The sequence below is a fragment of the Malus sylvestris genome, chromosome 13, assembly GCF_916048215.2.
Source record: "Malus sylvestris chromosome 13, drMalSylv7.2, whole genome shotgun sequence".
Taxonomy (NCBI): domain Eukaryota; kingdom Viridiplantae; phylum Streptophyta; class Magnoliopsida; order Rosales; family Rosaceae; genus Malus; species Malus sylvestris.
Window position 1 is genome coordinate 1,486,912 of NC_062272.1, and position 15,590 is coordinate 1,502,501.

Sequence of the window (15,590 nt, forward strand, 5' to 3'; positions counted from 1 at the left end):
GAAAAATGGGAGAGCAAACAATCATTGTCCCTTCAGCTTACCACAATCGCTAGACATTTTCACCAAAAGAGGGTATTTTCCAAATATTATAGGAGTGTAGAGTTATATAGCCTATATATAGGGTACTTCTTATTTGAATAAAACTGATTGGAACCTTGCACTTATATAGGAACCTGCATTGTCTGCCTTCCCAGTTTCCATACACTCTAATCCTCTCCTATTTTATACGATCACGGTTAAACTACGTTAACAATTTATACTGATTTTTTTATAAAGATAATAAGACAAAAAATAATAATGATATAAAATGTTGATGTGACTTAATCGTGATCACACAAATAAAATTAAATATGAGTGTATGAGAACTGGAACAGAGAAGTCAGGTCCCTTATATAGGCGGAGAAGGTGACTGCATTATAGCAACGAATAAAACACATGTTTAATGAGCGAGCTGAAATAATTGCCTCCACTCAGATTATGTTATTGATTTAAATTATAGAACGTAATAAAAGGATTGATTGGACATGTCTAATATAACATATCATATATAATGTGGGATATATGCACACTCATTTTTACTTTTCACACATCTCTCTCAATTTTCGATTTTCAAATCGAATGAATCGAAGAAGATTAAATGACAAAATTAAAAAAGAATATGTGAGAAGTGAAAAATGATGTGTAGATAGCATAACCCTCATATATATATATATATAAATAGTTGAAGATAGAGATAAGATAGTGTAAGAAGTGAAATATGATGTGTAGATAGCACACCCTCATATATATATATTTGAAGATAGAGATAAGATAATATAATTTTGCAAAATGAATTGTTATTAGTACTTCAAAAATCTTATTTTATACTCTTCTGAAATGTATTTTTCTTTCTAATTATAGAAAGTTTAGAGTGCAAAATGAAATTTTTGAAATGCTAATAACAATTCCCTTTAGTAAATTCAATAATTCAAAGATGGTAACGGACGAGCTAACTCTCCAAATACAGTTGGAATTCCTATAACAGAATATAAATCTTCAATATGGCAGTTGTGACCGCATAATTTGTAGAAAAGCTTCTACAAGCAACAAGGAGAACTTCCGCATTTGGAATAAGATACTGCTCTACCAAAAATTTTAACCTCCAACACATGAGGTGAACATACCGTATTGGCCACAAAGTAAAATTTTTTGTTCCCCGACAGTTACGGGTAAATGTTCATCTCATACGAAAATACGAGGTTCTGCCAAGGACATGCTGGTAATATCGACCCCATGTCCAGTTACCTATCTGAATCCAAGGGTGAATGAAACTAGAGCTGTGATGATTGTTGTTAATCTAACCATAAGTCACTACTCATTACAATATAAATTACATTTCACATGATAACATCTATACTTTTCCAAAATAAAAAAAAATAAAAAAAACAACATACAGAGGATCCGTGCTAATTTCGCTATTAAACTAGGAAAATGCTAATCCGACTCGTCCAATAAGTCATAGCATATCAAAAGGATAAACTGCTTGCAGAGTCTTTCCATTATCCTGCGATGCCTTAGCTAATTAATTAGCATATGCTGATGGTGGTTTGCTCCATAGTTTTTAAAAGATTTGCTGGATAACAGTTTATTTTAAGGAAAAATAATGAAAATAATTTGAAAATTTTGAATTTTAACGATAAAGAAAAAATAAAGAGTAAAGTGAAAAGTATTAGAATTTACTTTTTAATGTACAAATATAATTTTTCTTTAAAGTAAATAGTACCAGAAACTTTTTGTTAAAGTTCGTTTTATTTGATTAGATTATCAATCCTATTTAGAAGACTTGCTTCTTTGTTTTGATAAACATATAAATATAAAAAAAAAAAAGACATCTGTCACTTTCTTAGACATCGTCTTACGAAAACACAATCTTGACAGAATCACATGTATCACATGAAACACAATCTTGACAGAATCACATGTATCACATGAAAGGGGAAAAGGTCTATGCATACTTAGCTTTATCAAAACCAACAAAATCCTCACCGGATTCTTTTGTCGAGTATCCAAGAGATTTATGAATTGTGTATATTCTTGTCAAGTATTATTTATATTTAATTTTAAATAAAAATATTTAAAATAATTTATGACCGCATAATGTACGATGAAATGATAAGATTGACGGATCCTGAAATCCTCACAAAGAGAATCCGACGAGGATATAGATTCTCGAAAGGGTTATAGTACTTTCCCGTGATATGGGTAATGCTAGGAAAACTAAATTTGCAAACTAAATTATGTGTCACTAATAGAAATTAGTATGTTTATCAACGCTTAAGTAATAAATCAATCATCAACTTCCATGTCATTTAGTTTTTAAATTTTTTTCTATAAATTGAGTCTCTCTAGCATTTTACCCGTGATATTATCTTATAGGGTAATGTTAGGAAAACTAAGTTTGTAGACAAAATTTTGGAAACTAAATGACATGAAAGTTGATGATTGAATTGTTACTTAAGTGTTAATAAACGTGTTCATTCCTATTGGTGACACATTATTTAGTTTGCAAATTTTATTTTCCTAGCATTATCCTATCTCATATCCAATGATCTGAAAACTAGGTGTTTTTCCTCGATCAATTCGGGTACTTTTTGCATCTTCCCAAGCTGATCTTGAGATTGTATTAAATGTGGATGGCAGTGGCATTGCGGATAACAAAGGCAACCCCATCCATGGTGGCAAGCTGATTGCTTTGATTTCTGCTATTGTATTGAGGGAACACCCCGGAACCACCATAGTGACCGATGCGCGCACAAGTATGGTGCTTACATGATTCATCACGAATCGAGGGGGTCACCATTGCTTGTAACGTCTTGGTTATCGAAAAGTGATTGATAAGGGAGGGCAGCTTAATAAGGCAGGCATTGAAACTCATCTCATGATGGAAACATCTGGACGTGGTGCTCTTAAAGAGAACCGTTTCCTTGATGATGGTAATTAGCATTGTGGTTTTTGCATGTTCTGTTTCTGCTTCCTTAATTTTGTTCTAATTTAAATTCCACTGTAGCTTATTTATCGTGTTTGGGATTGAATAATTGTTCATAGGGGCTTACATGGTGGTAAAGATCAACATCGAAATGGTACGCCTGAAGCTTGCAGGATGGGACAAAGGGGTTGGAAGCATCATAAAAGACCTTGAAGAACCATCAGAGTCCATAGAGCTAAGGATGGACGGAGTTTCTGAGCCTAGATATGCAAAAGAAAAAGCGGTTGAGGCCATTGAAACGTTCCGAGAGTACGTTGAGGTAACTGTTTTGAGCCCAAATAATTATAAGTCCATGCAAGGTTCATTTAACTTACTGACATGCGACAACTCTCCACATCCTCAAATTTTTTATACAGTATGTACATTGACTTTTGGGAGGGACGACTTGAAGGGTGGGAGTTAGATTTGTGTGGCGATTGTTGGGTCAGCGAAGAGTGTTTGGTAGACTCAAATGTTGCAGCTGCTGCAGTTGATGCTCACATGTACAGGTGCTGTACAGAATAGAGTTGAATTTGCAATTGATCGAGTTAACCATGGCAACATTTCTTCATGTTTTAATTAAAACTTGTATGTTTCAGAGCAAAACTATAGGATGAAGAACATGGACAGCATGGTTGGGTACACATTAGGCAGAGCATTCACAATCCGAACATTGCACTAAACATGCAATCAACTGCGCCTGGCTGTTGCCGAACGATGACAAGAGTTCTTTTATTACTTAAACGTTGATAAATATGTTCATTTATATTGGTGTCAGGTGACACATGATTTAGTTTGTAAATTTTGTTTATAAATTTAGTCTCCCTAGTATTACCCTTTAGATAAGTAATCCCGTTGATGTTCACCCTGCCATGTATGCAAATTCGTAGAATGGTGAAAAATATAGTTCTTAAATGATTGATTCAACTGAGGGTTCGTTTTCTTTGAAGATTCCTCATAGCAAGTGGAATGGATAAAATCCTTGATTAGCCAGATTGATAAGTACGCCAATAGTGGATTGTAGGCTGAGCTTCTATAATCTATGGTGAAGTAGCTAGCTAGGTATTCAAGTAACCAAGCCCAATCGTTCCGATCTCTATTCCAATAACGAAATAGCTCTGCAAATAGTTTGACTACTCTGCCCTATGCTTCGAGTGTCTGGCGATTTTGAAAGAGGCAGCAGAAAAAACTGGGAAGTGAAGCAGCCGAGTTAGCTAGCAAGGTTGGAACCAAAAGGAAGCTGCTAAATTACACGTTCTTGTCAACTTGTCCGCACCGCAAGCAAGATCATCAACGTTGTCGTCATCACCAACTCATCTATTAATCTCTAGCAGTCATATTTTATTTGTACATCAATGTATAGGCCTTGCATTTTAAGTGATTCATATCTACTTACTAAACTATACATTAAATTCTTTATCGCACATTCAACATTGAAATCAACAATGCATCACAGACATTAATATACTATAAAATTTTAACCATACATAATATTGTTTGCAAGCCATTCGCCACAAAGCCTATTTGGTACAGTCTCAATATTAACATGCTTCTAAGAGATTAATAATATTATTTTTATGTAAGTATTTGGAAGGGAAGTTTTCATGCCTTCTTGTCTTTTGCTTGTATGCCTAGGAATTTGTCAGCAATGAGGTTTCTCACTTCATTCTTCTCCTTTATTTGTTTGGAAAGGTATTTTTCCTTTAGGGTAGTGCTACAGCAAGAGGTAGAGTTTGCTAACATATATGGGTCTCATCTTTATTGGAAATATGGTACAAATTAGGGGTGGATTTTTTTGCCAAATTGCCGTGCCAACCGAATTGCCAACCGTGCCATACCGATTTTGTGCCAAATTTTTTGTATCAATCGGTAATGGTACGGTATTGTACCGTACCGAAATTTCATGGTACGGTATTGGTAATGGATACCATTACCATGGTATTACCGTACCATACCAAAAATACAATATAATATATCATTTATAAATTATATAATGGATAATTATATAACACATATTTATAATATTCCAATAATTTGAAAATAAAACCCTACTTATTTTAGCATTGTTGTTGGTGACTTTGATATCTTGAAATTGTGGAAATCAAACACAAAAGAGTTCTTAATTCTTTCACAAATAGCCAAAATATCTTTGTAACCCCCACTTCTATTGTTGCTATTGAAAATGCATTTAGTCTATGGAGGAGGGTTGTGGACCCTTTAGGGTATCCTTGACTCCTAAAATAATGGAGGCACTAGTGTGTACTAGTAGCTGGCTTAGGGCAGATGAAGTAAACTTCTACAAGGAACTAACAGAAGATATGCTTTAATTTTACAAGGAAATGGAAGAAGAGAAAACAAAAAAGATATGCTTTAATTTTTTCAATAAATTTGTTATTAAATGGTTTGCAACTTTAATTCTTCTTGGTACTAATTAATATGTTTTCTCTGTTTGTAATGTAGGCTCGACATCTCAAGCTTGAATAACTGATCAATGAATTCTCCTTTTTGAAGTTTACTTCCAATTTTCATTTGGTTTGAAACTTTAATTTCTATTTGGATTGTTAACTTCTATTTGTTTTGGTTCGTAACTTTTATTTGGATTGTAAGCTTAATTTTCATGATGAATCTTGATGCATCATTTGAATTATTATGTGTGTGAATTGTGAATGATGAATTTAATCTATAATGTATGAGATAAAGGTACAAAAAAAAAAAAGTTTTGCCCTCGAATTGGGTTAAAAAAACAAAAACATATTTTGTCCCAAAACAAAATGGCAATTACCATTGCCATACCATGCCAACCGAACTTTTGGCAATACCGAACTTTGGTATACCGAAAGTTTGGTATGGTAATGGTAATAGATTTTACCAAACCGAAAGTTTGGTACGGTAATTGGTACAAGGGTTTTGGTACGGTAACCGTACCGAACCCACCCCTAGTACAAATAGATGATAAGGATAACATTTTTTATTTTCTTAAATATAACGAAAGAAAGAGACTGAAACAGTATAAAAAGCGGATCCATGTGGAACCTATGAATATATTCTTTTATTTTTTTTATTTTTTTAAAGGAGCAAGCTGGTGGCTTCGCCATAGTAGTTCACCCTTTCAAAGATGGGAAGACTCAGAGACATTTCAGCTTTCCCTGGCCACCTTTCGTGATTCACTAGCGTAAAAAATTGAGCTGAAGACGTGCCTTGTGAAAAACGGACCTAAAATTTTCCTAATCACTAGGCCATCCCGTGGTGGTTCTATAAAACATATCACTTATTTGTACATTATTTGTGTTTGTACCATACTTGACCAATCCCGAAACTACTGAGTACTGGTCAACGTTATACCGTCAAAGACCCAGAAGAGTTTCCCTCCAACCAGGAGGCCAATCACAGCGCGACACGTGTTGACATCAGAAGCCAATCATAGCGCGACATGTGTCAACATCAGAAGTCAATCACTACACGACACATGTTAATTTTAGAATGAAACTAGAAACTCTCTTCTATAAATAGAGATCATTCTCTCACAATATTTCCTAATGTCATTTGTACTAAATCATTCACTAGTACTCACTAAAGGAGAGCTTGAATCTATGTACTTGTGTAAACCCTTTACAATTAATGAGAACTCCCCTACTCCGTGAACGTAGCCAATTTGGGTGAACCACGTATATCTTGTGTTTGCTTCCCTGTCTCTATCCATTTACATACTTATCCACACTAGTGACCGGAGCAATCTAGCGAAGGTCACAAACTTAACACTTTCTGTTGTACCAAAGTCCTCACTGATTTTATGCATCAACAATTTGTATCATCTCTCTAATAGAGGTAGGGCTCGTCAACGCATATAAGTTCCATTTCAATTAGGAGAATTCTCTCCCCTCCTAATCTCTCTCTCATTCCCTCCCCTCCTATTTGAATGATTACGATTAAATCACGTCAACATCTTATATTGATTTTTTATAGAGACAAAAAGATAAAAAGTAAAATATGAGATGAGGAGAGGAAAGAGGAGAGAAATAAAATGGGAGAAACTCCTACTCCCGTAAGATTAACATTTTTGGAAAAATTATTGAGACTCCACCTTTGAAGATAACTTTTAATTTTTTTAATACATAAAAAAGACTACGATTGCTAATTTTTAATTCAGGAAAAATATTTGGGAGATTTAACAAAACACTCCCGGTACTGTTCACTTTTAACGAAAAACCACATTTATACATTTCCCTAGTACTATTCACTATACTTTTAAAAAGAGCTTTTCATTAAAAATGAAGTTTTTTTGAACTTTTCGTTAGTTTTCCTGACTCGAGGTAAGAGTCCTCCATTCCATTGTCTGGTAGCCCTGACCAATCTGAGGGCCAATTTAGAATTTCCGATCCAGGCTTGCATCTAGAAAATGGGTTTTGAAATTGTTCGCCCATCAGACTCGAAAAAAATTTGTTAGACCGGCTAGGCCTTAAATTGTTGGGCCGGTCCATTTTCTTGTATATCAGATCAGGAATGTTTTTCTTTTTAGTACATTGTAATCAAGAAGTTGATTTCATGGTTTGTTAAAAGTTTTGACATGTTTATAATAAAAGGATGTCTTGTAGAAACACTTGTGAGTATAAGGCCTCGTTTGGTACGACGTATAAAGTACTGGTTAGGACTAATAAGATGGAGCAGGTGTTTGGTGTCTGTATTTATTAAATAGTCATTGGATTAAATAATCTGGCTCTACCAATTTTATACAGCTTACACCCGCTTAGTTGTACTATGCAAAACTACGATATTATTTAGTTGGGTTGCTCAGTCCTCACTCGCCATCCGCTCTCTCCGTCCCTCGATCCACCTCACCCACCGCCAAATCTCGACGACATGTCCTTAGCGAACCACAAGGCATCGCTAAAGACCAGCCGATGCCTCGCTGACGATCATATCACTAATGAAGTGATGCCCTGATTACAAATCTGAAAAGGATGGTGAAAGAGATGATGAGTAGGCTCTTTGTCTCTACATCGGCTTCATTTCATCCTAAAAAAAAATGTTTTACAAACGCACCTATCTTTTTGTGCTTAGAGTTTCTTTCGATTTGGAAATAAGAGCAAAATTGTGAGAAATTGCAAACCACAGTATCACCAATGTGACTGGCCATGAAAAACAACATAACTCTATTTTTTAATATATACCACATAGTATTACGGTCTAATAATATTTCTCTTTGCTTGCAAGCGAGTTTGATATCAATTTATTTCTCTATTTTTTAATGTAAATATTGTATAAAAAACTCTACTTTTCAATATATTTTGCACACCAAACCGAGGGGTGGCTAGGATGTGCTCCAGCCCATCCCAACCTACAAAATGTCCTACCTTTAACCTACTCTTAAACAACCATCCTCCCACTTAAATGGCTCATCCCTACCCCAGATTTGGGGCTGAATCCGCGCCTCACTATATCAAACAATTGAAAGAAAAGAAAAAGAGGTTGATCAACTTGTTGACCCTAAAAACTACTAAACCTACGTGGCGTGCATGCCGAGTAATTACTAAGCTAAGTACGTCTTTCGGTTGTTTGCGGGCGTGCCAACTCATCGGCAGAGGAGTAAAATTTGTTGATGTTGCATTGAGTGCGCTGCTGACTTCTGAATCTCGCGACTGCGGCCGAGGAAGGAACACTCTCGGCCTTCGGGTTCTAGAACCTGAAGACAAGGCTGCTAGTTCTGCGAAGTTCAATATCAAATTCGACTTTCAATGTGCCAAATGTAATAATTTGTAACACCCCACTTCGCCGAAAAGGCTAATGAGATGACCTCTGCCAATAAAGATTCGAAAATCCTTCTCGACCGAGACTTGGATAGATAACCAATCGGCCTTGTCGCAGTGCTGTTTATCCAAACTGAAGTTGCTTCACGATCGGCTGATTCTACGGCAACAGTGCTGTTTATCCAAACTGAAGATGTTCGCCGGTTGCCTTCACAATGCTGTTTATCCAAACTAAAGATGTGTTGGCGAAAAAGAAAATAAAAAATCTCAAGATGTTTGAGAGGTTGTAGAGCGAGGATTTGCGCAGGGCAGTTTGTGTGTTGAGTTGGTGGTGGTCTCAATGTTGCATGCGACTTTGTATTTATAGTGGCTGAATTCTGATTTGATGCACTTGGCTAGAAACAAAGGAACCAAATAATATGGAAATAATATCCCACTCGTTAACTCATCCCCATATTGTGATTTATCGCCCAGTTGAATATCGACTTTATCGGCTTCACCAATCAGAGGCTTCGATTGTCACCGAGTATAAGTTTCAAGTTAACAAAAGAAGCCCGCCGATACAGCAAGGTGTCGGCCGTTGCAATCTATCTAAATGATCAACCATCACCAATAATCAAAAGACTGAACAACCAACAAGACTTGGTCGTATGTGAGATTCGACCGAGCTATATGACTGAGGACATTAAAACCTGAGAATACACTGCCGATATTAACCACCACTATTGACCACCCTTATTTGGAATGGAAAGTGTTTACCACCAATATAGATACAGCTTCGCTTGGTGAAATAAACGGCGAAGGCAAGCCTCAGTAGCCACTTGGTGCAGAAAAAAAAATCATGATGTTACAACACAGGTGGCTTTCCTTGTTGAATTAAGCATGTAGCAAATCAGCAAATAATCTTTCTCAATCAATATTTGCTCGTCGAGCACAAAAAATAACTCAGAGAAAACGAATCACCAGTAAGCCATTGCACCATCAAATCTTATCGTCCATGCTAAGTGGCATTGGCATATATACAAATCCCCCACCGAATGCTAATCTTTTTAAGTAAGCATGCCGAGACCTCTTGATTCTTGGTAGCTTGGCCTGCCATCCATTCTCAATCATTTGTGGAAATACTTTCGAAAAATGTATGTCTCTACATGTGAAACATGATCACGGATGACTGTCAATGAAATTCCCCTGAAGCTATACGACCGAATTACGACCGAAGATAACTTTTGGAGAAGAACTACTAATCCACGACGTTGACTGGTGAGCAAACGACGAAATCCACACCACTAAATCAACAAAAATTTTGTTCCACTGAAGCCGAATACTGGACATGTTTCTAGAAAAAACAAATATCTCGGCAATAATCAAATCACACCCAAACAACGCCATGGTTTTCTTAGCTAATACAATATCAAATGAATTCCATCACTAAATCTTTGCATGCCATGGTCCCGATGACAAGGCCTCGGCCGAGAGACAACAGTTGTCCTGGCTGAGGGCCTCGAAACCAAATTGAATCAGTTCACCACCATTCCAATTCTTGTTATACTGAATAGTCAAAGGCATGCTAGGCTAACATAACTCCACCAAATTAACAGCAGCACCCTGAGACTTATACTTGGTCTGATACTTGACTTCAAATTGAAGAATCCCTGAATGATTTATTGGATAAAGCATTATTCGTTTTCTTTGATTCCAGAAACCAAAGGTATCGAGTGAGGATTAGATTGCCACAATCCATCTGTCTTGGCAGCTCGGCCTGCCTATATATAAGTATATATATTAAACCCATTGCATCAATCATGATTGTGATACTACTAAGCCAGCAATGCAGCAAATAATCCTACTTGGCCCTAATCGTGACAAACCAACTTCGGCCAACAAAACGCCCCACAATGTTTCTCGCCGAGCTCGCCAATCTTTTATTTAGACAAAGAATTGTATTCGGCCACTCGACAAATGATGCATGATTTCTGTCCAACATCAAAACTCTATAACTATATGTATAATATGTAGTCTCGACAAGACTAAAGTTTTGATCGTCGAGCATACAGTCTGCACCCTTATTTTTTCTAGATTCCTCATTTTTATTTCTCTTCTGCACCGACTATCAAATATTACCAAGCAGCTTCTATACTCATTCTCACTTGTTATTTGCCGAATAAACGTGGTGGTCGTTGATTAGCTTTCCTAATTTTCTCGGTCGAGATGTACAGACCGAAAATATTGTTGAGCTCGATGAACACACCACTGCAATTTCTCTGCCGAGATTATTGAACAGGAAGTACCCCCAAAACGCTACATGCATGCATTGAATGGTCTCGGCAAAAGATGGCCCATCCTAGTCGTTTACTCTTGATGCAAGGTACTGAGGTGATTATATATATATATATATATATATATATATATATATATATATATATATATATATATATATATATATTTGATGAACTCAGCTATCAAACTCCCGATCCTCTTTGATCCTTAAATACCTCAACCGAGTGTGAATTTGGCTTGGTACTCGACTCAAAAAGAGCTCCCACGACGGGTGGCCTTCTGCACACACCTTCATCGGCTCGGCTAATGTATTTAAAAAACAACTATCTAAGCTGAGCACCCCATCTTTTGGGTTGCCGCCCCAAATGTTGCCCCCTTGATTTTCTTATGCATCGGCTTAAAAGCCCGAATGGTTAAGAAAATAATTTATTCTTTTTTTTAGCAAAAGAAATTGAAAACGGTTAAATCGTAATCAGGAGGAGGCCAACGATGCTTTATTCCAAGCCGAGATCTTTTTACATCAAAGTTTTCACTTTGAGATTTTCCAAAGCCGAATAAAAGATCATCTGCAAATATGTTCGACTTGACGAAAGATTTTTTATCATCGGCCACTGAATGTATTGAACAATTATTATGCCTATTATGCCCCCCTGGCATAATAATTTTGCCAATTTCGGCTTTTAACTCGAACAACTTAGCCGAACGAGATTTCTCCATATCGGCTTTATCACCAATAATCATATCAATTGGGGTGATTTTTTCGGCTATGCCTATATCCTCAATTACCATATCAATCGATGTGATTTGATGGTTTGAAGCCGTGTATCGGTCTTATTCGTCATTGGAACACTCCTCTGACGAATCATTTTCTGAGACAATTTCTAGCTCAGAAACTTGAACATTTCCTTCTAGGCCTACCACACTTTCAGTCTCGACCGAACAAACAAGTGTGCTAGGTTCTTCTTCGGCCGTCTTCACAATTTTCCTAGGCCGAATTTTGATTGTTGCTGGAGAGGAAAATAACCCCCATCTTCTTGACAACTTCTCAAGGAGTTTTGCTTTCTCCTTGTAGCAATGCTTTACTTGGCGCCAAATCTCCAAAGAAACCCGGTTGAAATCTTGATCTATCATGTGAACTTCGTAGTTTTAGCACTGGGTCCCACCGGGCGTGCCAAAATGTTGACCCTAAAAACTACTAAACCTACGTGGTGCGCAGGCCGAATAATTAGTAAGCTAACTACGTCATTCGATTGTTTGCGGGCGTGCCAACTCGTCGGCCGAGCTCGGCCTAGGAGTAAAATTTGTTGATGTTGCGTTAAGTGCGCTGCTGACTTCTAAATCTTGCGACTGCGGCCGAGGAAGGAACACTTTCGGCCTTCGGGTTCTAGAACCTGAAGACAAGGCTGCTAGTTTTGCAAAATTCAATATCAAATTCGGCTTTCAATGTGCCGAATGTAATAATTTGTAACACCACACTTCGCCGAAAAGGCTAATGAGATGACCTCTGCCAATAAAGATTCGAAAATCCTTCTCGACCGAGACTTGGATAGATAACCAGTCGGCCATGTCGCAATGCTGTTTATCCAAACTGAAGGTGTTTCACGGTCAGCTGATTCTACGGCAACAGTGCTATTTATCCAAACTGAAAATGTTCGCTGGTTGCCTTCACAGTGCTGTTTATCCAAACTGAAGATGTGTTGGCGAAAAAGAAAATAAAAAATCTCAAGATGTTTGAGAGGTTTCGCGTAGAGCGAGGGTTTGCGCATGACAGTTTGTGTGTTGAGTTGAAGGTGGTCTCAATGTTGCATGTGACTCTGTATTTATGGTGGCTGAATTTTGATTCGATGCACTTTAATAGAATCTGACTAGCAGAATAATAACTGATGCCCTAATGCTGGCCGAATCAATAGACTGACCTTTTTCCATACGTTCCTAAAATGCATGCCTTTAAAACTACCGTTTCAGGTAATCTTCTTGTGTTCGTAGTAAACTTCCACGTGGAGACCATAGAAATCTCCATTTTTTCATGCTTGTCTTATCCATTTGCAAATCAATTGCAGACATTATCACAAACTAACCCTGACCCTAATCACCATCAAATCACCTTTATCCAATACATGATCCTGGTCCTGATGGATTGATTCTTCTCTGCCATTTGTAAATCGTTGGCCTCTGCTGCACCATATTCACCTTTATCCAATACATGCATTAACTTAAAATGCAATCTAATCCATTCGTAGTTGCATTCCCGCGTAAGTCATACCAAACATTCCAAACCCATTCGAACTGTACTTCTAAGTTGGAAATATGATTTGCCTCATCACTTATCTTAAAACAACCAGCCGGATACAACCAATATTAGGCTTAGATAATCTAATATAAATTAAGAGATAATATTATGCTTAAAGTCACAATATTAGTTCTTAATAATAATTGAAAATTATCTCAACCACTTTATCATCCAACGGTCTAGAACTTTACTCATCTAACGGCCTTGATTGCACAGGTCGATAGTGTAAATTTGGATCCAAACACAACCATATAATTTTTCCATTATAGCATTTATGATTGATGCTGATGGGTACATAAAAAAGCCACAAATTTTGCAGAAGATAACATAATCACATGAAATAAGGGACATACACCAATAAGTAAAAGTTCGATGAGGTAGCACATGAAATAAAGGACATACACCAATAAGTAAAAGTTCGATAAGGTAACCCTAGCCCACGCACATCTTATATATATAAACACACAAACGTGATTTGATACGAACGAAACAGTCGTCATATCAAATGTTTTTATTAATTACACACATGCAGATAGATCGTGATTGCAGCACACAGATTAATCACAGATCATATAATTAAGCCTTAAGCCTTCTGTGTTTATTTTGCATCGGTGCTTGTAAGGTGAGCATCAATATCTTTGGAGAGCTCAACTACAAACTGGAGCAATGTATGTGGATCTTCAATATCGTCATGGTGCTTCTCATACTCCATAGTCCAGTGCACGTTGCATCCCTCGTCTTTCGGAGTTGCGTGGATGGTGATCTTGAAGCTCTTGTAATGCTCCATAAGATCTCCTTCAATCACTTTGAAAGTGATCAGATTATTTTCAGCGTCTATGGCTTCAATCAACTCCTTAGCAACTTTGGCTTTTCCATCTGCATGCATGAAAATCTCACGTAATTAATATGATATCACAAACTTGAGCTTAGTTAATTTGGTTAGAACAATGTAAGTTCAAATCCACTCCTCATAAATTAGATAAATTTAGTATAAAATGTCGCTTGTGTATTTTAGGGTGGTACATATATATAAAAGAGTACTATAGTCGATATTAAATGAAGCAAGGTAGTTAGGATCTTACCATGGAAATAATTCCAGTAGACCACAGATCCGACGGTTCCCCAATCACCTTCATGTAGGTCACAGCCCTGAATGTTTCTATTGCTGGCGTTGGAGATGTGGTGTGGTTTGTGTGTGAACATTTCATGGAACTTGGCAGCAGAATCCTTGATTTCAACATCGGTCTCCAGCTTACCGCAATCGCTAGACATTTTCACCAAAAAACGGGTATTTTCCAAATATTATAGGAGGAAGTGTAGAGTTATTTAGCCTATATATAGAGTACTTATTTGAATAAAACTGATTGGAATCTTGCACTTATATAGACGGAGAAGGTGACCGCATTATAGCAACAAATAAGACACATGCTTAATAATTGAGCTGAAATAATTGCCTCCACTCAGATTATGTTATTAATTTAGAATATAGCAGGTAATAAAAGGATTGATTGGACATGTCTAATATAACAGATCATATCGAACTTTAACGAAAAACTCATGATACTGTTCACTTTAACGAAAAATCACATTTTTACACTAAAAAGTCAATTCTAGTACTATTCACTTTACCTTTTATTTTGTCCTTATCTTTAAAACTCAAAGTTTTCAAGCTCTTTTCATTAATATATATGGGGTATATACACATCCATTTTCACTTTTCACACACCCTTCCTAATTTTCGGTCTTCAAATCGAATGAATTGAAAATGATCAAATGACTAAGCTTAACAAAAGGTGTGTGAGAAGTGAAAAATGAGTATGTGGATAGCACATCCCTATATATATATAGGGATGTGCTATTCGCACACTCTTTTTACTTCCCACACATCATTTGTTAGTTTCTATCCGTTGATTTTCTTTAATTCATCCGATCCGACGGCCAAAAATTAGAAGAATGTATGAGAAGTAAAAAGAGGTGTGTGGATATCACACCCCATATATATATATATATATATATATATATGTGTGTGTGTGTGTGTGTGTGAAGATAGAGATAAAATAATATAATTTAGCAAATTCAATAATTCAAAGATCGAGACGGACGAGCTAACTCTCCAAATTCCGTTGAAATTCCTATAACAAAATATAAATCTTCAATATGGCAATTGTGACCGCATAATTTGTAAAAAGGGTAAAAGATTGTTTACTACTCTCATGTTTCGTAGTTTTCAACATTTAGTACATCAAGTTTTTTTCGTCTCATAGTCATACCTAAA

The 15,590-nt window shown here is 36.5% G+C and overlaps 1 protein-coding gene and 1 long non-coding RNA gene across 2 annotated transcripts; one reads left to right on the forward strand and one right to left on the reverse strand.

The window, feature by feature from the left end:
- The first annotated feature begins 2,466 nt into the window (after positions 1–2,466).
- LOC126596550 (uncharacterized) lies at positions 2,467–3,931 on the forward strand. The gene is made up of 4 exons (XR_007613988.1): positions 2,467–2,972; positions 3,085–3,284; positions 3,382–3,513; positions 3,604–3,931. It is a non-coding gene; the product is annotated as an uncharacterized LOC126596550 (long non-coding RNA).
- Positions 3,932–13,651: 9,720 nt separating this feature from the next.
- On the reverse strand, positions 13,652–14,658 carry LOC126596546 (MLP-like protein 28). The gene is made up of 2 exons (XM_050263168.1): positions 14,398–14,658; positions 13,652–14,191 (listed from the first exon to the last, which is right to left on the reverse strand). The coding sequence occupies exons 1-2, from the start codon at positions 14,585–14,587 to the stop codon at positions 13,914–13,916; spliced, it is 468 nt and encodes a 155-aa protein (XP_050119125.1). The 5' UTR covers positions 14,588–14,658; the 3' UTR covers positions 13,652–13,913.
- Positions 14,659–15,590: the final 932 nt, after the last annotated feature.

What these genes read in the sequence shown, in the direction of transcription:
- LOC126596546 (XM_050263168.1), bottom strand. Translation starts at nt 14,587, where the DNA reads ATGTCTAGCGATTGCGGTAAGCTGGAGACCGATGTTGAAATCAAGGAT. An exon ending in CTACTGGAATTATTTCCATG is followed by an intron (nt 14,192 to 14,397) that starts GTAAGATCCTAA and finishes TCATGCATGCAG; the next exon opens with ATGGAAAAGCCAAAGTTGCT.